The 27791-nt window shown below is 35.3% G+C and overlaps 1 protein-coding gene across 2 annotated transcripts; it reads left to right on the forward strand.

Annotated features, from left to right (window-relative positions):
- Positions 1-512: 512 nt before the first annotated feature.
- Positions 513-19472, forward strand: KLHL18 (Kelch like family member 18). 2 transcript variants are annotated; one of them, XM_089231677.1, is made up of 10 exons: positions 513-777; positions 5026-5163; positions 6869-6999; positions 9636-9776; positions 11585-11783; positions 13477-13774; positions 15830-16052; positions 16368-16472; positions 18297-18408; positions 18528-19472. In XM_089231677.1, exons 2-10 carry the CDS (start codon positions 5035-5037, stop codon positions 18906-18908), a joined length of 1719 nt encoding a protein of 572 aa, XP_089087803.1. In that variant the 5' UTR covers positions 513-777; positions 5026-5034; the 3' UTR covers positions 18909-19472. The 2 variants fall into 2 exon arrangements, with proteins under 2 accessions (XP_089087803.1, XP_089087802.1); XM_089231676.1 differs by having other exon boundaries at positions 685-777; positions 4983-5163.
- The last annotated feature ends 8319 nt before the right edge of the window (positions 19473-27791 follow it).

Genomic DNA, 27791 nt, shown 5'->3' on the forward strand with positions numbered 1-27791 from the left:
TGCATGGATAAAGACTCATGAATTACCAGTGACTTAATCTTTAGAAAGCCATACATGCATTTACTCATCGTTTAAAAGAAAAAAAAACAGGAAAAAATACAATGAATTAATTTAATATGAGTAAATTTTAAAATGGTTTGAATTTCCAACCCGATAATTTCCTATTCGGAATGGAACTCGTAGCGTCATCTACCGACTAATAAGAGAAACTAAAGTTATTCTTTTAAACACTAGATGTCAGCAAAGATTGTATATCTCGATATTGATTAAATGACCATATTTTGAAAAGTCATTTCTTATATTTTTTTTTTAAAAAAGCCGGTTTTATTATTATTTAATTCCTGGTTGCGGTAGTTGTTTTCCTTGAGAAATTATTAGGTCAAAATTCAAACTGTGCTGGCGAGAAATGAAACATTATTGGCAATACTTTGCCAAATTTCTGTTTTGGCAACCCAGATGTACCGCTTTCGTCTTCATAAAATATGGTCACCCGGATTCGATTCGTATCACTCGTGTCCTCACGTCGTCGAACTTGAGCCGACAGCTGTTTTCAAAAGTCATTAGGATAACAAAATCCGAAATTTTTTGTTTGAAGTTTGGACCCATTTTTTAACATGAGGATGGGATCCGGGATTTTTAATACAATGCCGGGAATCAACTCGCTTCTATTCATTTTATTACCGAGGCATCATCAGTTGATATAAAACTGTTTGAAAATATGGTAACCTCGTCAACAGTTGTATCATTGTCTTGTAACCATTGGCCCAAAAAATAAAGGTGAATATTTTAGTCATATTCAAACGGTATTTCATTCTATATAAGCGTAGGGATTCTTTTAAATTTTTCTTTCCCTTTCCAATAAGTTACGTTGTGATATCTATATGGCAGTGGTTCTTAACCAGGGGTTCGCGGACCCCCCCCCCCCCTCCCCCAGGGGGTCAGGGCCTGTATCTCGCATGCGTAAATGGGCTTCTAAATTTGGCTGTTTTTTGTGGCATGGGCCCCTCATGCCTCTGCTTCAAAGAACACTGCACATAACGGGCATAAAAAAACAAAAAAAATCTTTGCCTAGGCCCTGTAGCTTATGAAAAACTGGCCCTGCTTCGGGTTTTTGGGGGAAGTTTACAGGGTAGGGTCCGTAACTTGAGGACCCGCCAAAGTAACTAAGATTCTTTAAGTAGGGTTGAGCCAAATCTGGCGAATATTTTTTGTCGCCAACTGATTGCTTTGGCTCTTTCAGCATTTTTTTATTTGCGAGTAGTGTTTTTCAAGCCAACATGATGTCCTTTCCAGGGGCGGCTTAAATGAGGGTGTGGTGCACCCGGGCGGAAGGTTAGGGGTGGCATTGTAGACTTTCGTAGGACAAAATTTTTAAAAAATTTCCAACAGTAAAAATTCGCATGAAGTCACATTGGCAACGAAGGTGTTGAGGTAACTTGAAAAAACAGACACGGCCTCGGACAGTATTATCAAAAATAAAAATGCACTATCACAAGAGGCAAACATCGACTTTTCCGAAAGTTAAATAACGCAAAGGAAATAATTTGTCTTCTCACTTGCCTGGTCCCTGAAGCATCAAAAACGGCTGAAATGAATTTCTTTATAAAAATCGCCTCATTATACATCAACTTTACAGGTAAGTGTAAGTAATGGTGGCCCATCAGTAAGTGCTGTTTTCAAATTATCTGGTATAATCAAGAATGGTAAAATAACGAGAGAAAAAAAGGCAACAGCTCTGTTTCAAAAACACATTTTCTTCAAAAGCGGGACGTATGGGCAAGAACATTTTTTTGATGGAGAATTGTGTCCTGAAGACAAAACAGGTTTATCCCAAGGTCTCCTAGGATACAGCTCTGTTAGCCAGGGTCGTCTTTAGGGGTGGCACATAAGACTTTTCATGCGGGCGGCGGGCAAGCTCGAGCCGCCCCTGGTCCTTTCTTATCACCAGCATCTTAGGTCTCGTGATCATGTTTGTCATTCATTGAATTTGTTCAAATTAACTGAACATTAGTCCGAAGTCCTGTTCATCATTACACATCTTTTGCATGTGAATTTTTAAATTTTTTTTCCATGGATAAGCAGACACATGCCAACATTGGCGTGAAGCATGTCAGTAGTGATGAATATTAAGCTCTTTGACATGGGGGAGGTGGACAATGTAATCATAGTACATTAACATAAAAAAATCACTTGAAAATTTAATTTTGTGTGTGTGTTTTAATTTTTGATTAAAAGTTCATTAAATACAGTAGTTCATGGAACCGACACTGGAACCTAGAGAGCTCAGGCCACATCACCCCTCCTCCTGAAGCAACTTTCTAAGGTCGTAGAACCCCTTAATAATTCATATGAATATTCAATAGGCAATCCCAACCTGCATGTGCCCTTGCAGGCTGTATATACTAACATATAGTAACCCTAGACCCCCACATCCCCTGTTATCTTTGTATCAAACCTCTTACGGTACCTACCTCGAAACATTCTTTCGAACACAAGTTTCGTGAGCTCGACCATGCATTATGCAAATGAGGCTGGGTCCAGAACCGGCCGAGCTGAACCACTCAAAAACCTGTTTTTAGCCCAACGCCTATGGCAGTTTTGATAGAAAACTGGTTTTTGCACATTCGGATATCAAGTAGAGCAATGGATTTAGACCGGGCTTTACAGATTGCCTTCCACACACAGACAAAACAGATTGGCTCCGAGTGTGTTCTCTCAAACTCTCTCACATGCATATACAAATTCATCGTTATAGTAAAGATCAATGTAATTTTAAAAAATAATAAAAATGAGTAAAACTGCAAGAAATTCAACGACCTGATTTTTTTAAACCAATTTCCTTAGTATTGATAGTATCTCTCGTAGCTCCGTAGTTTATTGCAGCTGTCGGTAGAAACTACAGACAATCCATAGTAGTTGGCGACATTGGATAAACATTCATGGCACTTAAATTGAAGCAACGACTTATCCAAAGGTAGCTCTAATCTGACTCTACAATAATTATTTAAATTCCAGATACCTGCAAAATATTACATTTATTATTTTGAAGAATGATACGTTACACATGAATACGAATATACAAACACATAGAAAATAACAACTTGATTCTGGGACAGTCAAATGCCTTCTCCCGAACAGCGAAAGAAAGGAAAAGAACTTTGTGATGACAGATATACAATAATAGCAATGCCAACACAGTCAGGGGAAAAAAAAAGTTTTCGACAGATAAGTTAGCGGGATATCCGCAAGATAAATTTCAGTTTCTTGTCCAAATTGTATACCTAGCATGTTTTCATACAGTGATCACACCAAGAGATTCGGTTATCATTGATTTGTCAGAATAGGAACACAAAGCCCAAATGTAATGAGTCGTGTGAATCCCTTGGCCAATACTTTCTGCATTGATTCCATAATTGTTGCTTGCAATGTTCTACCTTGTCAGAATAGAATTACCAGATTGTTTTTTTTTTCTGTTGCCTATCTTTATTTTCACAATATTGATGTTTGGTGACCAGAAAAATTCTAGATCTCAAGCGGCAAAAACCTTGGCAAAATTGGAAGTCACCTAATTTTGCACAACTCTACATATAGAATCTTGGTCCCAAAAGTGAACAAAACAATTAACTTCTTGTTTTTACTGAATGTTATTCAACAAAGGGGTCCATGGCTTTAAAGCTTTCATCTTATCGGCACAGTAAGTTCATGGCCTTGATCTCATTGGCACAAAGGTTAAGAACCCTGTCATCTGCAAAAGGGATTAAGATACTGTCGCAAAATGCAAAAAAAAATTGTAGAATGCTAAAGAAAAAGTAGCCACTTTTGCAAAAACGCATGCAGGAAGTATGAAGCAAGTAATCATCCAACGATCAATCGTTACATTAGCGTTGTAGCATTTCGCTAAATCTCCCCCCCCCCATTTTTGCTTTTTTGCGAAAGGAATTTTTTATTCAGCATAAACCCTGATCTGCAGTGATGTCACAGTGGTCACTCATGGTAGCGATATACAGGGTGATCCATGGTCTAAAATGACTGGTGCGTGAAAGAAAGTGTGATTTGCTGTAACAAATTTAGTCCCTCGAATATAGATTTAGCATGATTGGTTGTCCGAATTTCTATGGACATTCATTGATGCAACGCTATACCGATGTCTACACAATAAACTAGTTCATGTCACATCTGTTCCAGCATAGCCTGATCAATCAACTTGATCACATCACCTATCCGCTGCTTTAAGTGCTATGGTAGTGGAGAAGTTTGAACACCTGGTGGTTATCCCCTAAATTGCAAGAACTTAACCACAACATCAGAGCCACATAACACCACCAGTCTGCTGTTCGAAAGATGCTAGTTGAGATAACAGCGTTTGTTGCTGGAGTAGATCTTAAGGATGCTATTGTGTAGGCATTATGATGGACTCTCATCCCAAATACCTGGGATATATTCCCCAGATGGCACAGTGATGGTCAGCTGAAGTTTTCTGTGGTTCACAACTTGAGACATTGAGGTACAAATGTGAGCCAATTGCTCTGTTAAATTCTTGCCACATTCAAGCAACAGACCTACAACGGTACAAATATTCAATCATTATACTTCACTTACAGTTGAAAAATAGATGTCTGTTAAAAATTCATGCTCACCAGGTACACATTCAAACTGTTGGGTATGTATGCACACTTCCAACATACAATTTGGTACGAGTACAACACCATCTTATTGGTATCATGCCCCCCCCCCCCCCAGGAAAAATTATATTGCAGGGAGGGGGCCCATAGTTATATATCATAGCACCAAATATTACAAAAAGGTTCCGAGCATATACGCATTGTAACAGGGCTTGACAAATCCCATTCCAGGTCGCTGCAGCTACCTGGCCTGATCGATATTCTATATTATGTTGATATTCAAATTATGATTATATGTATAGGAGTGCTAAATCCTCTTTAATGTAAGCAAAAAAATTAATGGATCATTTTATTTATTAGCCTACAGTTTTATTAGTAACAAAAAAATATGTCTGTGCATTAGTTCAGGCATATGCATATTGAAGCCATGGAGGAACATATGGACAGCATAATCTTTTGGGATAAAGATTTGCCGAGGGAATCGTTTTCAAAATTGGAAGAAATCCGACAGATGCAGCTGCTGTTTGACGTTACCTTGAAGGTAGTATTTCTCTGATTATATCTTATCATTAGAGCCCGGATTATATGCAAATGCATATGTGCATATGCATTTGCATATTTTGGCCTTTTTTAGCATTAATGCATATAAATGCATAAAATCGAAGAATTTTCATAATAAGTGCATATTTTTGAAAGTTTATTTAAGCGTAATCACTTTTTTTATAATCTTTCAAAATAAATATTGCTAATAATACAGTGAAACCTCTTTTGCGGTCACCGGCGGGACAAAACAATTCGTTCGTAAAAGAAGGGTGACCTTTCATCAGGGATTTGAAATGCATATTTCTATTATACAAGGGGAAAATATTATTTGGGCCTTAAAAGAAGGGCGACCGCCCTTCTTCTGAGGGGGTGTCCGTTAAAAGGGGGTTTCATTGCATTTTTATAACAGGTTTTTCTACCGCAGGTGGAATTTAGTGAATTAATAGAGATGTTCGTATTTTCCAAATATCAAGTGTTCTATTATTAAGTCTATTTCCAGAGCTATGTCAAAAGCGTTCAATTTTTTTAGAAATGGTGTCGAAATTCTTTTGTTATTGGTATTTTGTTACTGAGCAACTACAACAAACTGGAAATTAAAAATGCCTAAATAAAAAATGTGTAGAAATATGCAGGGAGTGTATATGCGAAGATATTTTTTTGTAAATGAAAATATGCATTAAAAAATAGAAAATGTTCATTTCAAAAGCATATCTGCTTTTTTTGCATGGTGATTTTTTAAATGCATATTTTCTCATTTTTGATTACATGTAACTTTTCATGACTTTTTAGTGTATATTTTGGGTTTTAATGCATATTTTGGCATTTTTGAGTGCATATTTTAGCATTTGAAGTGCATATTTCGGCATTTTTAAGTGCATATTTCGGCATTTTTAAGTGCATATTTGCATATTTTTAAGTGCATATTTGCATATTTTTAGAGCATATTTCGCCACTTTTTTAGTGCATATAATCCGGGCTCTACTTATCATTTTTGGTTCAGTTCTAAAAAATGCTATGCATATTTCTTTGCTTTTTCCCCCTTCCCCCCCCCCCTTCATTTTTGGTCGCTATGTTCTTGGTTTTCAAGAAGTCCTACCTACCTCGGAACACACATCTCTTGGAAAAGATGAAAATATGGGAGGGTGTTAGAAAAATTATGAAAATTCTTCCATAGAAATTAAATAAGTATGCTGGTGTGGATACAGAAATGCTTGGAAAATATTGTTTTTCGAATTATGTATGCAGTGAAAATTAAAACGAAAATGAGGGTTTTCTTTGGTTTTTTTTTTTTTTTTTTTTTTTTTTTTTTTTTTTTTTTTTTTTTTGCATCTTTGGGGCATTTCTTTTAAAAAGATCTATTCGCACATGATAGTCATGACTTGTCTCCATTCCAAGATATCTGTCTCGTCTCAGTTGGGAAAAAAGTCCCTTTACTAGCCTATTCATTCAGCCACGGCTCAGAATCTGTCTTAACGGTTTTCGGAGAGGCGAGATATATCTCTGTTAACGAAGACAGGTTATGACTGTTTAGTTGACTATACGCATAACTACAAGCTTGACAAGTAGGCCTACACATGTTATATATTTTTCTGCAAGCATGCTTGAACGTCTGTAGGAAAAGCGCATCATCCTCAATGTTAATAAAATGATTATTATTAACTTATGCTGCTCACAAGGTTTAATCTAATTTCATTGTTCCATAGGTTGGAGAGAGAAACATTCCTGCTCATCGTATCATCCTAGCAGCAACAATTCCTTACTTCCATGGGATGTTTACGAATGACATGATGGAAAGCAAGCAAAAAGAGATTACTATACAAGGCATAGAACCTGAGTATGAGAGTTACGCTTTCTTTTTCCTCCTTTTCTTGTCTCATATCTATTATATCGATAAAAGAAGTGGGGGAAGAGATAAGTAGCAGAGAGTTGGGCAATGCTTGAAATTTAATGCAGGGTAATTGAACTTAAATTTTTCTTCTGTCAGCCATGAAAGTTATGTGTACTGGTTCACGAGATACTGATAAGAAGCAGTGCGCCATAAAGACACTCATAAATTCTGCAGAATAAAATCTTTTTATTGGACACAACACATACAGGGCCGAACCTTGAATCGTGCACATACAGTGCTGTAGAAGGCGGCAAATGAAGTCCAATCTTTACCTTCCCTGCACATAAAACATAAATTCAAAACAAGTGAGACGTACATCAAAACATAAAACGATGAACATGACAATGATACAGACATTCTGTGACCCCAAGGGACCTTACTTGGAGTAGATAGGAAAAAAATTACTTAGAGAGCCATGCCTGTATAACCAATATTTGTCAAATAAAATGAAGAACCGTTCTGCGTTCACAAAAACACCAAATACACTATCAGTGTAATGTGTTACACAATATATGACATGAATGTCGCTCTCCACTTGTTAATACAAGATATACAGAAGACTGGATGTTGTGAAGATATTTATTATTTCAGATGTTAATTTTTTAAGGAAGGAAAAAAATCATCTCTGCCTATACCGGGAGTCGAACCCGGGTCCTTCGATTGCCGGACGAGTGCTCTGACCACTAAGCTACAGAGGAGATAGAGATTTTCCTTCGCTAGAGCGTATATGTGCCGAACGGAACCGTGCAATGGACGGTGAACCGATCAGCTAATAGCTCATGGACGACGAGCCACCAGAGGGCTATATATCCTTAAAAAATTAACATCTGAAATAATAAATATCTTCACAACATCCAGTCTTCTGTATATCTTGTGTTACACAATAGTTCCCCAACCTTTTTGTTCCATCACCCCTTCTTTAAAAAAATTGTGTTTATTGTGAGTGAGTTCGACTATATTGCCATACCCAGCATAGTAAATACAAGTCAACGTATGAAAGATAATAGCTAGAAAGAACGTTGATAGTGTGAAATGATCTCTCTTCTATTTCTTTTTACGCATCATCTGGTGTATCGAACTCATCTAACTGCAAAAAAGTAGATTTTGCCATGTACAATTGTTTAGACACTACCTTTTTTTAGATAATGTCCAGTAAGCACAATTGTAGGACATCTTCATCTTGAACACCTTTTTTTCACATAAAAGATATTGCATGCATTCACTGAAGTTTCTCGTGTCTCCAATATAAAGACGAGGCGCATTGTCAGGCATGACATCATAAATTTTGTTTACCCAGTTACTGGAAAACTATAGGCTGTAGATGGAGAGGGCCTTATAACTTGTTTGGTTTGTAGGCCAGATATGTGAAATTTCAACCTCGAGCCACATGCTAATGTTCTTACCGTGTTGTTTAAATTGATACTTTTTTTCTTATTTCAAATACACACACAATCAGACATATACAGTCAAACCTTGTTAGTGTGTCACCCGGTTAGCACGTCACTCCGCTTACTGGGTCACTGTTTGGAAGTCCCAATTGTCCTCAGGCAGGAATTGGCACAACTATGGCTTACTCCGTTTAACGAGTCACTCCGCTTACTAAATCATATTTTTGCTCTCCCAAGAGTGACTCATTAACAAGGTTTGACTGTATACAAAAAACACAGTGAACATCAAAACACTCTACAATATAAACAAAAAGGAAGAAAAATGAGCACACACACTTTGTGACCTATAGGGATTTTGCAATCCTTCCATCAGGTCTAGATGAGGCACAGACTTTAGTTATAATGCAACAGCATTGGTTTGATTACTATGGTGTTGTAGAGTTGGTTTATAACATTGTTTTTCATTAATCTTATCTGAGTAAATTCAGATGTATATAGGGAGAGATCATGATATATGTATATACTTTCTTATATGCTTTCTATACTTTCTTGAACCTATTTTGCGCGGTCTGGGGGGGGGGAAGATAAGAGTTCTCTTTGGATACTTTTTATCTACAGCAAAAGTTCTATTGCTGCTGTGGTGGTGGTGGTCAAGTGGCACTGAAAATTCAAAACACATCTCCAGATATGTACTCAGACTGTTAGTACCTACACTTCTGGTTCTGGCACAACTCAACCAGTAGTAAATTGCCCATGGCAATAGACCAGAGTTGTGCTCCGTTAGAACGGGTAATATCTTTTTTTTACTTCTTGATCATGAATTTTTTTTTTTTTTGAATGAAATTAGCTAGTGAGGAGGATATAGTTTAACTTTGCACTTGCTAAATACTTTTTTTTATTGCAACTATGACTTTACAATAATTTATGTTACGCAAATCAAATTTTATAAGCAAGCAAACCTAGTGTTGCTGTTGATGTAGCTTTATGATTGCTTGTACAGTCAAATCCCGTTTTGACGAATACCGTTATAGCGAAATTCTTGTTTTAGCGCACACTTTTCTAATCCCCCGGATAAGTTTACATAGGGACATTTTTAAACGACCTGAAATTCTTTTATAATGAAGTCCCTTTTAGAGTTCGTTATAACGGGATTCGACTGTATTTCACTATATTTTTTTTATTTCCTATTTGTAGAGCCTTAGAAGCCCTTATAGAATTTGCATACTGTGGGAATGTAAAAATAAATACATCAAATGTCCAATCTCTTCTTGTGGGATCCTCATTCTTACAGCTGCTCAAAGTCAGAGATGCTTGCTGCAATTTCTTACAAGCCAGGTAACATTATACATTTTCTGTTGATGAAAATCAGTTTGAATGCTACAACATGCATAGAAAACATTTTTGTATGCATTATTTGTGAATTTTTTTTAATTGCGTGCAAGTTTTTATTATATAGTGTACAGCACTTGTTATAATCACTGATAATGTTATCATATGGTTGTTGTTATCAGTTTCACAATGAATAGACCAGAAATTCACCACCACATAGGTACCAAGACTCCCAGATTTTCCGGGAGGCTCTCAAACTCAAATCTGCATATCTTCTGAATTTTGACAGCAATTGAGAAAAATCCCTATTTTTTTTAATGCAGTATAGTAATGATAAATTCCCCCAGAACAGAACGTTTTGCATTGTTCTGCAACGAGCCCTGGGCTGACTGGAAATGTTCTGTGGGGGAAAAGTCCCCACAATAGCATTTTCTGTTCTTTCTCTTAAAATTCTTCCAGATTGTTCTGCAAAAGCACTAATTATTCTGCGACGTACATCACAGATTTTGGCATACTCTGCTTTTTGGGGGATAAATTTATCATTTACTTGTTTGGCAATAATTTCCAACTCTCCTCTAACTGGAGATGGCTACCACAATGTCAAACATTTTTTCAAAGGGAAAAATTACCCACAATTTTAATTTTAATTGATGAAAAAGCCCCGTTTTGTTTTGTTTTTAAAAATCCCATATTTGTCTGTACTGAATTTTAATCTGCATGAAAATCTCCCTGATTCTTCTTATCCAAAGTTGAAAGCTTTGGGATCCTTGGATAGAGGGGCATGAATATAAAAACTCATTGTTTTCACATTGCTATATATTGAATATTGTTTTGCTAAGGGATTCATTGCTTTTAATTCAATATTAACATGAGTCTGGGGCAGGGTTTGAGCTAGATAAAAAATTCCTTTCACAAAAAATCGAAAATAGGGTAAAAGCTTTAGCAAAATGCTACAATGCTAATGATTGATAGTTGGATGTCTGATTGTTTAGTACCTCCTGTACACATTTTTGCGTACATGCGCTAAGATTTTCTTTCGCATTTTGCGAAAAGTGCAACCGTAGCTTAAACCCTGGTCTGGGACTTTCATTTTATTGCATCAAAGGCAAAAAGAGTTAAACTGAAAGCTAACAATTTATTTCGTATTGCTTTGATGAAAGTTTAGTGAATTTTAGTTTATAGATTTTCACAAATTATTAATCCTTTAACGCTCAGATATTTCTTCTCAAAGTGTTCTCTTCCAAGTTTTGACTTTCTTTTTCCCCACCCTAATGTGCAACTTTGACCTGTCTTTCCGGTTCCAAGCAAACAATTCCAAAGCATATCATACTCCCCATTTAGGTCGTTTTCAGCCATTGAAGAGTTAATATCCATGATTTTTATACCATTTCTGAAAAGATCAATTCATACACACATAATTAAGTAGTATTGAGATTAGCTTTTGAAAAAAAAACTGAATGAATGGTCATCTATGTATTTCTTGGATATTATTAGTATTTGGTTATTGTTATCAAAAGGCCAGAGTCCTGATGCGATTGAATTTAGCAGCATTTACTCAATACATTTTGATGATTTGAGACTCTTGATCTACATTCCAGTGTGTGTGTCAAATGCATTGATTTTGTAAACTCAAACTGTGGGACACATTTAGGTTTGGAGAAAATAATATTGCCGTGGGGGGGGGGGGGGGAAACAAATATTTAATGCTATTGAAATACTCTATACATGTTTCTGTTAAGATCTGGTTGCCATTATATTATCTGGTTCTGTTTGATATATATGTTCTATTCCGATACTACTCTTTCTGTTTGCAGGTTGCATCCGAACAATGTGATTGGCATTCGTACATTTGCAGACACCTTGAGCTGTAAATGCCTTGTAGAAGAAGCCAATCGTTTCATACAGAAGCATTTCTTGGATGTTTCATATTCCGATGAATTCCTTGCTTTGTCTTTTGAGGATGTCCGTGACATCATAAGCAGAGATGAATTACATGTTGATTCTGAAGAGCAGGTTAACTTCTGTTCGTTTTTTGTGTCTGTGTATCATTTGTGTAAACCATGTATTCATTGATGGTAGTGTAAAGCTATAGATCTACACTACATGTGGTTGGGAGAGCTCTCACATAATGTGAACAGGGTTGAAAAGTTGTGAAATAAGCAACAAATTAGCTGCTTGTGAGGATCCATTTCTATTTGGTACATAAACCTCATCCTATGCTACATAATATTTTGGAGAGGAAAACTGGCAATGCAGACACAACCTGTTTGTAATGGGTAGAAAAAGAAAAAAAATTAAAATTCTAGCATATTTTTTGTTCCTCCAAGACTAGGGTTACCTGACATCATCCCTAATGATATCATTTTAAGCGTCCTCCTACGTTTTGGAAATTTTACCCTTTTGTCCTCCTTTTCCAGAATTTTTTTTTTTCTGAGGATAATTTTTTTCACTCTGAAACATGCATCTCTTCATTGATGGAAGAGGGGTTTTTTTTTTTCACATGGTTACATACTTTGACCAATCGTCATCAGAATTCCCAGAATATAAGAACCCAAGTTGCCTCCAAGAAGGGCAGATGCTACTCAGACCATGGCTGAGCTTGCCCCGAGGTAATACATACCAAAGTATACAAAAGACAAGGTTTGTAGTCTAAAATAACCATTAACGTACGCAAACGGGGGGGGGGGTCGGGAGTTCTAATCCCCCTCTCAAGCCGAGATCATAATGTTATTTTGCAGGAAAAAAAGTAACCCCCCCCCCCCCCTCAGATGGGAAATTTTTTTTTTGAAACTCCCTCCTGGAGAAAATTCTGAGTACACCTGAGTATGAAGAAACAGTTTTTGTGTGTGTAGTGGCGGCATCTGTTGTGAGAATTGAGAAAAGTTGTTCTATCAAGGGTACACGTGCAGGCATCCTCCTTTCTTAATTTTTGAATCGGGTAACCCTACCCAAGACTGAAGCTGGTGTTGTGTAGCTCCACCTTTAAATGTAACTTATTCCATCGATTGTGTAGACGGTTTTTCCCCTTGTTGCAAAATGCATGGTTTAAATCTTTACGTGAGTTTTTTATGTGTTTCATTAATAAGGGAAGAAGCTAAGGTATTAGTGTATTTCATGAGATTATAGAAAATATGAAGCAAGAGAAAAAAATGTGAATAGTTCAAAAACTGTGTACAGCAGGCATTTTCAACCTGTTTCTTGAGAGCACTGTGGTGCTTCTACTACTACTTAACCACTGCACATGTATGCATCTCATACACATTCCTCTGCAGAATTTCCAATGTATTGGTTACATGCAAAAAAAGTTGGTACATGTTCTTAGTGTGCATGTAGTGTTGACATATTTATGTTGTCAGAATTATGTGTGTTTCTTATTCTAGTGTTGCTACCATCTGCCTTCTATATTTTGAAATGAAAATGGCACATGCCTGAATTTTCATGTTATGTAAGTATTGTGTCGAAGGTCTGCCTTCTCTCTGCGGAGAGACTTTTTCAAATGGGAAGATCGGCTCTCATTTGCATCTTGAAGTTGTACGTGGTGCTTACTTAAACAACCAAGAATGTTCTATTGTCCAATTTCATACTCTCCGGCTATTGAGTGACCTTCAATATTAAATTATTTTAATTTTATTCGTTTTTTTTCCCCCAAGCTTAATTTGTTAATGATATTTTTTCAGTATAACTGAAATACACCAATTTATTTTAGGTCTTTGAGGCTTTGATGACATGGGTTAAAAAGGATTCAGAAGAACGGAGCAAGGTGTTGCCAGAACTTCTTACTAGAGTCCGCATGCCATTGATGACTCCCCAGTTTCTTACAGATAGAGTGGCAACGGAAGAACTCATCCACAACTCCCACCAGTGCCGTGATCTTCTAGATGAAGCAAAAGACTATCATTTGATGCCTGAGAGAAGACACTTGTTGCAGAGTTTCAGGACTCGTTCTCGTTGCTGCCCTGATGTTGTTTCCTGTATCTATGCTGTGGGTGGTTTGACAAAATCAGGTTTGTGATTTGCGACTTATGTCAAATCATTTTCACTCCAATATGTTCACTTTACTTGAACTGTAACATTGTGATTGTATTTATAATCAACTGATCGCTCAAAGTGAAGGACACCTGCACCACAACACACATTTCCTCTGCTAGGTTTCATATCGAGTATAGCAATGAGCTTTCTGCCTGCTTTAAATCACTCGTATACAGTTGAGCTCACTTATAATGAGCATGTAATGTATATTATAAATTTTTACATATAATGAAGTTTTTTGCATGCACCATGAGTTTCATCTTGATTATCTATACTATTTTGATTGCTTATAATGAACACTGGTTTTAGCAAAGTACGCCTATAACAAATTTTCAACAGGTTTTCAAAGACAAGTTTCTTTGTAATATTATCTAAATGATCTTATGGGTAAATTTACCTTTCTACAATGTGTAGGTGCAACTAATAATGGTCTATTCCTTGACATTCTATTAAAGTGTTTTTTAGTACTGTGAAATCCTCTTCCATCTCATGCTTCTTTTTTTTTTACTTTTCTCTGTTGAATCTTGTTTTGTTTGCAGAAAACATTATCAGAAATAAAAAATACTTAGGTTATATTTCCAAGAATCCTTCAAAACATCTTTAATGTGTATTTACCAACTTTAGCTAGATTCAAACATTGTTTGTGGCAAGTTAATTTTTGTGAAATTCAAGCGCAAAAAAGCTGTCTGTTTCATCAAAAGTTGAAGCTACACATACACAAAATGGAAAAAGTGATGTATATTCAGGATTGAATTTTTCTATTCATGATTTTGAAGAGCAAAGAAGAGTTGAAAGAAAGTTTTCGGATGGTGGACTGAAAATCTATAAGGAGAGATTCATAGATTTAAATGGTTTGAAAATGAGGGACAAAAAATGGTTCCAGTAACCAAGAAGAAACCTTGATAGAGAAGAAAAGAAAAGCATTAAATCTTGTATGTTTATTAGGCAGAAATGATTGTAACACAAAATGCTCAATATCCACAATCATATCATGAAGAAAAAATAAGTATTTTCATTTCTGTATTTAATTACGTAAGATTTTGATTAGAGTTTTGACCTCTTCTGATTAGTTTAATCTCTATTTTAAGAATGCTCAGATTATTGAAAAATGTGTATCGTACATTTAAATTATGTTTCATTTTGCACAAATGCATAGTTTTTAAGCTGGTACTGATATATCAAAGTTCACATATTTTTAACGAACAATTTTTCTGTTTTTACCAACTTTGTTATAAGCGGGTCAGACTATGTTTTCACCTTTCATAAGGTTATTGTTAATAACTCTTACACACACTCACACATCTGTGGAAATTCTGTTTATTCCTTGACAAATTTTAAACAGATTTTGATGGGCATGTTACTCTTCAAAGATATTGCTGCCCTATCACAGTAAAATCCCCCAAAACAATAAAACATGCTTCATTTAAAGGTTTGTTGACTGAAAACTGAACGCTGTTTTGAGTGATGCAGTGAGTGGCATATTACTTCTGAAGAATGACTTGTTCGGCCGGGTCTCTAGCTGAAATTTTTCCAGACACAACTACCACAACCCTTCAAGACACTGTGCTAAAATCACTTCAGTGACAGAGCCTGGTTGTGTTGGGTTTACCCTGAAGAATTGTTTAATGTGTGTAGCTATAAGCATGCAAATGAGTGTTGACTCATTCTGGTTAGCTATCCCAAAAGTTTTCTTTGTACACTGACCTTGTATAATTATACATTTCATTTATGTCATTTGATGAAATTAATTCAACTAACCATTGAGTATTGAAGTGTTTTGCATGTTTCCACCATGAATACATGATGCAAAGATTCTTCAAGTCCAAAGTTCAAATCTAGACTTAAGTCTGTATGTATGTAAAATTAGCTTCATTCTGACCCTATTTTCAGTCCAAGTGACTGTTACATTACACGAAAAAATGAGTATCAGAATGGAATGGAGTTGTCAGTATACACAAGAACGAGTGTGAAATAATTTTTTATAACTGTGCATTTGTAGACTGTTTTTTTTCTTCTGATTGTTTTTCCAGGTGATTCTCTCAGCACAGTGGAAGTTTATGATCCGAAAGTTGGGCGCTGGCAAATGGCAGAACCTATGACGATGCTTAGGAGTCGTGTCGGTGTTGCAGTGATGAACAGCAAACTTTACGCTATCGGTGGATACAATGGATGTGATAGGCTGAGCACAGTTGAAGTGTTTGACCCCGAGGTTCAAAAATGGTCTATCGTGGCTCCGATGACTTGCAAGAGGAGGTGAAATTTTCAATTTCTGGCTGTCACTAATTATTTTTATTAATAATTCTTCTTGTGTAAGATTCTGTCATAAATTGAATGCTGTCATATTTTTTTAATCATATTTCTAGAAATAAATTATGATTTGTGCATAAGTATCATAAATTCACTTTAGTAGGCCCTTGAAGCACATTTGACCTAGGGGGTCGCCTAAGAGCCCTTGTGCAGGGTGTGGGGGGGGGACATGCCACTGATGCTTGTAAAATAATGACTGATTTAATATTTGCATGAAGTGAAGTAGTAATACTTGCTCTAAAAAAATTACTTTTGTTTCAGTGCGGTTGGAGCTGCAGCTCTTCATGCCCAACTGTATGTGTGTGGAGGGTATGATGGTGTGACATCTTTGAGCACTGTTGAGTGTTATGATCCCGAGAAAGATAAGTAAGTTAATTTTTATTATTATTATTTGGGAAATATACTCGTATAAGTTGTGTTACATGAATACATGATTCTTTGTGTTGTTTAGAGAACTTGATATTTTAGTGAGATTACTTCATATTAAAATCCTATCGCTCTACTTCCCTCTTTCTAAGGCAACCCATAGAATCCCATGTATCTGCAGTTTTTGCCACCCTTCTTGTCCATTTCGCGAAAGACGATAACCACCACTTAGGGTTGTATTGGCGTAGGCATTCTGTGAACTAGTTTGTCATGATGCAAGACATTTATTTCTGCACCTATTTTTAAGTCAATTTATACAAAGTATCAGGGTTTGACAAATGTAAGAAAAGTTTAGGCACCAGCCAAATTTATTAGGGGCCCAAGCATTTTTTTCCTCGAAGAAAAAACGGCTCTGAATAATTTTTTTTTCTTCTTACTTAGCGATTCCTTTTGGTCTTACTGGACATGCTGAAATAAATTCTGAATATTTTATATCCTTGAAACTTAATTTAGTGATCACATGAAAAATTCCAGGTACCAATATAAATCTTTTAGTTGCCGCAATTTGTCAAGCCTTGGAAAGTACCTCAGATAATCCAAAACTTGGTTAACCGAAGTCCTACTGTATTTTGTAGCGTGGTTAACAGTAGCACCAAACATCCAGCTCTATAAACAAAGAATACTTTTTTTTTTTTTTTTTTTTTCAAACCGAGCACAGCTCAGGTCTATCGCCATAGGCAATTTACTACCTAGTGAGTTGATCCGGAAGTCTAAGTGTGTGTACCTAACAGTCTGAATGCGTATCTAGTGTTGTGTATGATTTTTCAGTGCTACTATCTATATCTTAGAAGTGAAGTAAGTGATGTGTAGTTATTTAATATTTGTACTGTTTGCAGGCCTGTTGCTCTCTGTGACTTTTTAACTGGGAGATTGGCTCGCATTTAAACAAAGAATACTGCATTAAACTCTGTTTGCTACTACAAACTTCAAAGACAAAAAATTTGGCTAGCTATATTCCACCTAATAATAGGATATTCTATGGCAGTGTTTATCAAATTGTGCATCACGCTGCTAGGGACGTCACCAATCTTTGTCATGGACATTGCAGTGAGCTGGCTACATTGATGTGGTCCTTTTAGCTTCCTTTTCAGACTATTCTAGGGAGCTGTGGATAAAGTTATGAGGAAGCTGCAGTGTTGGGAAAAGTTTGAGAATACAGTGATACCCCCGACTTGTAGCAGTAATTGGTTCCAAGGCTGGGGTCAAGGTGAACTTATCCAATAGTAATGCCCGGCCCTCCTCAGAAGGAGAAATTTGTGCACATTTTTTTTATTCCTTCCCATCTATTTGTGCTTTTTTTTATGCAACTGTCTCTCTGGGAAAGATTTCTCTCCTAAAACATGATGTAAACAACCTTCAAGCTTCATTAAAAATAAGGTAAAACATATTTAGGATGAAATAAATGCATGGGTGACCTAAGTCGGGATTTTTGTTCAAACTATTGATATTGGTATATGCTCAATACGTTGAAGTGGTTATTAGACTATTCTGGGGAGACACAGATAAACAGTGACTGATGCAAGGGAGCTACAAATGATAAGAGTTTGAGAACCACTGATGTAAAGGTATAGGGCCAAAAGTTTTATTCATCATAAATGATAATTTGTTATCAGTCTGATTTAACTGTAGTGCAGCAGTAAAAGTAAATTGCAGTATTCCACAAGAATTTTCACCTCCAAATCAAATGGTATTCAAATCAATATACTAAAATTTCTGAAACTTTTCACTTCATCAACAATATAATGTTTTTCTTTAAATTTCAAGGTGGAATATGGTTACAAGCATGTCAAAAAAGAGAAGTGCTGCTGGTGTTGTTGCTTTCGACAATTATATCTATGCTCTCGGTGGTCATGATGGCTTGTCCATTTTTGATTCTGTGAGTAAATTATCGTTAAATTACACATAGGCCTATTACTTCTAAACTTATTGTGGGTATTTATATGTATTTTATATTCCTGTTTTCATGCAATTCTTACATTACTCATCTTAATGTAGGTTGAACGGTATGACCCAAAGAGAGGTATATGGATGACAATGCCCCCTATGCTCACAAAACGATGCCGTCTTGGTGTTGCAGTATTGGATGGGAAAATATATGTGTGCGGTGGATATGATGGCTCAACATTTCTTCAAACTGCTGAAGTGTACGACCCGATTAAAAAACGTTGGAGTTACCTTCCACAGATGCATGTGATGCGTAGCCGAGTAGCGTTGGTTCCTAATTGTGGTTGCCTCTATGCAGTGGGTGGTTATGATGGTGTTACGAACCTAAGTTCGGTCGAGGTCTATAAACCAGAAACGAATCAATGGACATTTGCCGCTTCCATGTGCGCTCATGAAGGTGGAGTTGGCGTGGGAGTCATCCCGGTGTTATGATTTCAATCGTTTCTTATATCATTATTAGGGATACGTAAATTTCACAAAAAAAAGTTCAAAAATCAAAAATTTTGCATTTGTTCACACACAAAAACAATTTCCAAATCAAAAAAGGTATTTTGGAATAGCTTGCTAACAATAAATTTGGGTTTAAAGATGATGTAATTGTGGTCACAGCTTTAGATGGACAGTCTGTGAAAATTGCAAACATATCAATGAAGGGTGTGACGTCGAGCGAGACAAAAGGGCCAATAAGAAGTAGAAAAACATTTACTTGAACTGCATGATCACAATACAGCCTGTGCAGCACAGTTCAATGTCAGAAAGTAGAATGATTAGGAGAAAAGATTATCAGATTAGATTGATTATCCAAAGAGAAATGATTATAAGGGGGTTGTTGACACACTACAGGCCATGTTATAATCATACTGTCAAATAAATTTTTTTTTCTACTTATTATTGGCCTTTTTGTCCCACATGATGTCACACCCTTCATAAGTATTTTTGTCATTTTCACCAACTAAACATGCTTTGCAACACCATGTTTGTTCTATGGCAATTTTTGTTACTCTTGATGCCTAATATCTCTCCCCTCTGAGTTTGTCGCCATTTCGAGGCAAGACCCTGTATAAAATAATGTGTGCATTTATTATGGATTAAAATATTCTTTTTTTATTCATAAAATTGAAAATGCATCATTAACAGTGACAACTTATATTACATTTTAAGAGGAAAAGCCCTTTAAGAACTGTTTAAAATGTAAAAAAAAACCAGAAACGATTGTGATAATTTAAATTGAAAAGAATAGTTACTGTATTAATTTTTTTTAAAAATTGCTTTTTGTGAAATTTTATTACTAGTTTATCTTCCTCGAAAATTGAAAAAAAAAAAAAAGGTTTTGCTAAACGGAAATTATTTAAACTTTTTTTTTTATGTTTTGATTAATTTTAAGAATTCAAACTAAAGAGAATAATTGATAAATTTAATTAGTAATTTAAAAAATTGGTTTTCGTGAAATTTTATCACGAGGGTTTACAGTTATAATGTCTAAAAACTCCTTGCACGAATGCGGAGTGACATCATCTTCAAAATTCCACCATTCTCATTTGTCAAATTTTCTTTTTGTAAAAATGCCCTTGAAATTTGCGCTCAAGATAAGATTTTTTGAGTCTACTAACTTGAGTTGAACCCCACAAAATGTGCGCTGAATATATAGTTTGATCCTTCCAAATGGTCAGTTAGTTCCATAGGACCTAGTCCTACAGGACTTGTTGTAAACAACAGTCAGCTGAACGCATGTTTTACGAGCTAGAATTTCATTGTCAAAACTTTTCTTTAAGAAACATATATGCTCAAGTTATCACCTTCATATTCATTGAGAAAAAGCAACGTTTTATATATTGTACATATTTGTGTGTACTCAGATAAATGACAGCTTTGAATCCCGAATATAACACCTATTTATCACTGACGTTGGGAAGTGTTTTGCTAGCAGTTGCGATACCTTTTTCTTTTTGGTATCTTAAATATGCACTTTTCATTTTTCTTGAATGCAAATTAGTTCTCAGTCTTTGCTTAAATGAAATTCTGTTCTTTGAATTCTTTAATAAATATGTCACCCACAAGGTTCATTTTATGCAGAGTATGCAAATTTAAATAAGCTTGATTTACAAAAAAAATCATTGATTTAAATTATAAAATTTAAATTTTGTGTTTTCTTTATATAACTTCAATGATATTGAAGTATAAGTAACCTAGTATGGTATGCATGTTAATGATATGTGGTAAAGTTTGTGATTGAAAAAAGTATAGATCTTTGCAGTAAATACAGAGCTGAACTTAATCCCTAGATACAGTGCAGAAAGAAAGCTGCTCTATTTCAAGATTTTGTGCATGGAAAAAATTGCACAGAAAAATATAGGGACCTAAACTTAGATATATAACTACACTAAGCATTTTCAATACATTACAATGTGACACTAGGGTTCTCCTGATTAAAAAACAGGAATAATTTTTTTTTGAATAAAGCCTTGAATTTTATGCTCTAATTGATATTCAAAATAATAATAGATGTTGTAACAATATAAATGTCATTGGGTTTTTGACTTGACTTTTCGTATTAAAATTTTTAGTTTGCTCGTTTTTTTACCATAACTCATTAAATCTGTAAAAGAATAAAAATATGTAAACTATTAAGCAAAACATCATGCAAGTCGGAAACACATCCACCAATTGTGCAAGAAAAAAATTTTGTCAGTAGAACTTGTTTTTTTTAGTTGATGCTTAATGTCCCTTTGGTTGTACATCGAGGGCGCAGTAGCTCAGGTCGATAAGATACTCGCCTAAAATACTGAAGGATGTTCGGAGGTGTCGCGAGTTCAATACCCGCTTCGTCCTTGTCAGAAGACTTTCCTGACATGAGTACAACAGAAACAGCGACATGACCGCAGAAAAAATTGCTACCGCAGGGAGTACCCCATCGAGAGGTTAGCGAACCAACCTCTTGACGAATATGAAAATCAAGCTTGCCGTTCGGAATTGGCAATAAATTGTAGGTCCCTGTCTAATTAGCCCTTGTGCATAGAAAATGACTGTGGTACGACAAAAATGATCAAATGTTGTACATGAAGTTGAAAAACATTAGTGATATCGATATTCATACATCGAAATAAACATTATCATTAGGGATACGTAAATTTTGCAAAAAAAAGTTTTTTAATCAGAAATTTTGCATTCACAAAAAAAATTCAGATCAGAAATTTTGCATTTGATCACACACACAAAAACAACTTGAATAAATGAAAACGGTTTAAATCAAAAATTTCGCATTAAAAAAAAATGTATCTCTATTTTCTATTAATTTAACCTTATTTTTAAAATGCTTTTTATAGCATGATTTTCCGAAATTCAAAAAAGTTGCATATACAGTCGGGTACACTTATAACCAGTGGATAAAAAAAATGGTTGTGAAATCCTTAAAATTTCTCCCATTCACATCTATACATTTTTATCTCTGTTATAACATACCCTGCTTAAAACATACACTGTGGATATAACAAGCAAAAAAAAAAAAAGGGCTTAACCAAAAAAATAATCCAGATATAACACTGCAAAAAAAAAAAACCCCAGGAAATATAGTCAAAAACAGCCTTTTATGGACAGCATTCCTTGTATACGGATGATATCTTAGACCTAAATAATTTTTTCAATAAACACTAAAATACATGGATGGAATAGTCACACTTCCTAATCAACAGATAGCACTGAATATTATAATTAACAACTTTAGCACCACCTGTCGATAATAAATGTAACTATTTTGGCAACAAAATTTTTGACATTTAATAAAAAATCCTGTCTTCCTGTGCATAACTGTATCGTTTATGCTTTTCGAATTATGGAATTTTTACTTGTTTTTATAACTTTGGGATCTTTTTATTGGTGGTCTCAATTCAAGTTGAGATTGGTGCCTAATTCAAGTGTATTATTGATTGGTGCATTCATGAACATCAGTGGGATTATTTTTTCTGAATTTTTTGAATGTACAATACTGTCAACTGCAAAGGGAAAACTATTAGCATAAACTCAAAAAAATCATTGTAACATTTCAAAAAATATGTGCATGTTGTTGTATATTCTCATTTTCTAAATAAATTTCCAAAATTTTCAGATACCAATCAAAAACTATATTCATGCTATATTATATTTCAATTATGTGAGGCATAAGCTTATTTTTTCCATGACAATCTCAATAATGCATATATGTCATTACTATGTAATCTAATTTCAACACCTCCCTTATAACATACACTTCTCGAATCACCTAGGGGCTATGTTATAACTGAACTCAACTGTATTTACATCTAACACAACTTCAAAGGGGAAAGTGATACTTATGGTTTCCCTTTCAAGAATGCTCACAAGTACTGAGCATAATTACTTTGCCACTTCAAAAAGTGTAAATTACCTAGATTTCGCAAAAAAGTAGTAAAAAAATAAAATTTCAGCATTTATTTGTCAAAGTTGGCAAATTTTGCATTTATCGAGGTTATTTCGTAAATACGAAATTTACGTATTCCTAATTATCATGTTTATTTCGTAAATATGGAATTTACGTATCCCTAATCATTATTGATGCCTTGTCCAACAACCATCTTGCGATTTTACATTGTTACTCCTTTCCCCGCTAAAAAAGGGGGAGGGCTGGAAATTTTTGATTTCTGTGTAACGTTAAAACAATTTTTCATTGTAAGGTGGTAACAAAATATGATAGCCATAAAATTAATGGCCAGTGCTTAACTTGTGAAGTTGGGGGTCACCAGTGCAGGATATTTTTTGCCAAGATCAACTTTCTGCCTAAAGCGTTAAATTGGAGCCAAATGAAAGTGAAGTAAATGTTTTATGATAGTTTTGAGGAAAGGGTAGCAAAAGATCCTCACGTGTTTTTTTGATACATAATATAGAACTTTTGGCAATGCTAGTTTTGTTATTGTGTGTGTATGTTTATTGTGGAATGGTTGATTTAAAATGATCTCATCACTTGTTGGCTTCCATTTTAAACATTGGTTGGGTTTGTTTCAGCGATATGCCTGTTTTCTTTTAATACTGTTTGTTTTTTTTTTGTATAATTTTATTTTTTCACTGAATAATTCATTTATTTTGATGGATTAAAAGAATATTCAACATATTCACTTTTGTACTCGGAACGATTAACCTTTGAGATTGATTATATAACTGTAATTAAAGTTTTTTCTTTGAACAGATTGAATTTTTATTTATTTTTTCTTAGTTTTTGCTGGTATTTCGTTGTATCCGATGCCTTTTATGTCTCCCTTCAGAAATCTGAAGACTGCTGTTTTAAAATACAGTGCATGCCAGTTAATGTGATCAGCTGCTGTGGTGGTCGAGTGGTCATAGTGACAGACTCGCGTTGTGAGGTCCCGGGTTCGAACCCCACTGTCACCACAGTGGTGGTCAGCTGAAGTTGGTTTTCTGTGGTTCCTAACTTCAAGGTGCGAATGCGAGCCGATCTCCCCTTTAAAAAGTCTCGCCACAGACCTACAAACAGCACAAATTCAATCATAACGTATCACTCACTTCACTTCTGAAATATAGATGGCAACACTGAAAAATCAAACAAAACACTGCATATGCATTCAGACTGTTAGGTACACACACAGTTACACATCCGGCACAATTCACTAGGTAGTAAATCGCCCATAGATGGTGATAGACCTGAGTTGTGCTCGGTTTGAAAGAAAGTAAGTTAATGTGATCACATTTGGTGTTTCTGATAACAACCACCAATTGATAACTAATGTCTGGAAAAAGTCTTGGTTACAAGTAAGATGACCATTGCCACAGTGGTGGTCGGCTGAAGTTGATTTTCTGTGACTTCCAACGCCTACAATGGTACAAATGGCCCATCATTACACTTCACTCATAATTAGAAAAGTTGATGGTAGAGGGCAGCACTACACATTGCAAGCATTACACTGAAACAAACTTCATAGAAAGTTCAATTCACGTACACATACATTAAAACATGTACCAATTAGAAGTTCTGCTGAGGAATATGAACAACGTTCATGTGTGGCTTAGTAGTAAGATGAGCAATGCCCCTTCCAATTGTTTTAAAACAGGATTTTCCCCCCTTTAAAGCCAATTTTTTTTCCTCTGGAGCTGTCTGATGCTGTGATTCCCAATGGGACAATTTGAGAGAATGAGTTATTCTATTAAAGCAGGCGTCTTCAACCTGTTGCTTGCGAGCACCACAATGTTCCCTGGCGTTGTATTTGAAGCATCCAGAGAGCTTTGTGCAACTTTTGCAACCGATTTTGTGCTCACGAGCACTAATCAATGTCCCAATTAGCAGTGCTTGCGACTAGAAAAAGGTTTAAGAGCTCCCATTTTTTTCTGTCAGTTCAAAAATATATGCTTTTTAAACAATTTCTGGATTACTACTTCTATTTTTATCTGAGTGGGTTTTGAACAGGGATTCTTAACATTTTGTGTACCATGAAACGTTAACAATTTGTGGCAGCAAGATGAAGTCCATGTGCCAATGCAATTTCCCCCTCCACCAATAAAATGAAAAATTCAGGGCTCCCACTCGTCCTACTTTTTGGTAAAATGGCCTACTTTCTCGGTTGTGTCCTACTTTTCTACCAAATCCTATTGACAAAATTTGTGTAATTGATTTTAATTGAGCAGGAAATTATTGATATATTGCCAAACATTACAAATGTTGGAGAATGCAATTAATGATTCTGCCAAAGCAGAAATTGTATCATTTTTAAGGTAATTTAGAGGAGAGGGGGGTATGTGGACCATTTGATTGATTAACTTTTCATTTGCTTAGTTTGAGGGTTCAACAAGCAGGTTAGTCATTAAAAACTTCTGTCTGGATGGAAAAATAATTTTGTATTTATTACTTCGTGGTCTTGGACAGTAACTTTCATCATTTAAAATTATGGTGCAAATGGGTGAAACAACAGTTTGCATTTCAAAGCAGTTGGATACATAGGTCTATTCTAGGTTTGGTGATTCTGATGCTGCCCAATAGCATTCAGTTGTCTTCTGTATTTTTAAGGCATAAACAATATTTAAAATGCTCAGCAAAGAGCTAGAATTGGAAGTGCTTCATTTGTCAAAAATGATTACACTGGCATTGAACAGTAAAATGTGAACAAAACAGAAAAATTTAATTTGTATAAAATAAAAAATTTTAAAAATGATGAGCAACGCAGTAAAACTATCTGTTTAACCATCGGATCTTGTAATTTACACATTTTGCATTGTGCTTTCGAAAGTGGTCTCAAAGGTGCATCATTCTTAAAAAATGTATGTCTTTGAAATTTGCTGTGCCTTGTCGAATAGAGTTGACAAGCTTGTCACTTTGGAAGACTCCAAAAAAGAATTAATATACATGAGGAGAGAGCAAAGAATTATCTGTGGTTGCTAGTGCACTGTTTTGGCCAAAAATTGGTTTTGTAACCAAGTCATTTTGTTTTAGCTTGACTGAAATAGTGCTAGGGGGAAAAAAAGTTATTTAAAAATTTTTTTTAGGGATTTTTTTCTATCATGCTATGATTATATTGTCTAAGGGGGGTTACCCTCCCCAATCCTACTTTTTCTCATTTTTTGAGTGAGAGCCCTGAAAATTACTACCACAGACCTTTACAAAATACAGTAAAAGTCTGTTATAACGGCAATTCACAATTACGACAAAAATTGTTATAGCTGACTTGTTATAAATGAATATCTATTTTTTTCTCCGTCGAGTAAGGAAACCAAATGTCTTAGATCATTTCGTTTTAATATTATGGGATGAATTGAAGTCATGAAATTGAATTTTTGGTCTCCCAGCAGTTAATTGTCAGACATTTTTAAATACAATTTCATATTAAGGCTATTTAGTCAATGAACTGAACAATTAAAATTCTTAATTATAAGATCATTGTTCACTTCCACAGCTTCATGGACTTAACATTTCCCCACTAATCCAAAAGAGAAATGACTAAACTAACTTTTAGTCACTTATGGCCATATTCGCCAACAGAGTTTACACTACAATTGCAGGTTAGAGAATTAGTGATCGATATGGATTGGTTAAAATCCTCAATTTAACCAATCTGTTTCAATCTTTAATCCTTTCACCTGCGATTGCGTCGATAAACTGTGTCTGTGAATACAGCTGTGAAAGAGACTAAAGTCACATAATCCATGTATATAGTGAGGAAGCCCTAAAATAGGAAGAGAACTGGATTAAAACAATGGCTTATTCTTTGTTTGAAGGAGCATGTGTTATAAGTCATGTTCAGTTTGTGAAGAGAGAAGGAAAAACACAAGAAGTCTGACGCTATAGTGAATGCTTCCTAATTTTCAACTCGCAAAAACCAAATATTTTTTGTCTCTTTAACAATTTGCCAATTTCAAATCACTCCTTATAGCAAAATTCTTGTAGCCATACTCATTATAAAGGACTTTACCGTAATCTGCATTTTTAGCAATGCAAAAACAATGAGTTGGTTCCTCATCCAAAGTTAGACTTCCTGAAGTCTCAAGGATTCCCTCGTTACAAACTACTGCTTTTCACTAAAGGCCCATTTACAAGTATCAAGTACACTTTAAAATGTATGCAGACCTCAAGGTAGGCCCTATGCATATAGCCATATGCCCAGCCTCATATTATCCAATAATCACTGACTGATTATTAATGTTGGGAAGTTTTTTTGAGTACTTAATTACTAAACTACTTGACGCTTGCAAAAGGGCCTTAAATAAATTACTTTTGGCTCGATCAACATGAATAGGAATTTAGTTTTTGAATAACAATTAAATACTGGACGAAAGCGCCCTGGGTTGCAAATTCAAAGATGCAAAAGGAACAATGGTTTTTTCAATATCTTCATGGAATTATCAGGATTCATGGGTGGGGACAACCCCCTCCTTGACAGAAGTTCTAGTTACTGCCGACAGGAAAAAATTTCAGAGATTGTGGGACACCACTGGTCTAATGTGTTTTATAGATTATGACAGGTTAAAAAACCTGAATTTTAAGTTTTTTTTAACTGATCAGCAACGTTTAATCTTAAGGCTATAAAAATTCAAGCCCTAGTTATATTGGTTGGTTCTGTACTTTTGCAAAAGCGATAATAGTACCTGAATGATAACATTATCTGCTATTCTAATAAGTAACTGCAACTGTACCAGGAAATGACAGTTAGTAGTGGATGACTCATGATGTAAATTTCTCACAGAAATTGTTTACCAAATTAAAATTTATGTACGCGCCACACCGACTGGAATATCACAAGCTTCAAAAAAAGATATATGATAATGCAGAGCACTTTGTAGAGAAACACACATTTTAACAATTGA

Source organism: Pholcus phalangioides, unplaced genomic scaffold, assembly GCF_987345545.1.
Source record: "Pholcus phalangioides strain wild (caught in Gottingen) unplaced genomic scaffold, Ppha-v1.0 ptg000004l_1, whole genome shotgun sequence".
NCBI lineage: Eukaryota > Metazoa > Arthropoda > Arachnida > Araneae > Pholcidae > Pholcus > Pholcus phalangioides.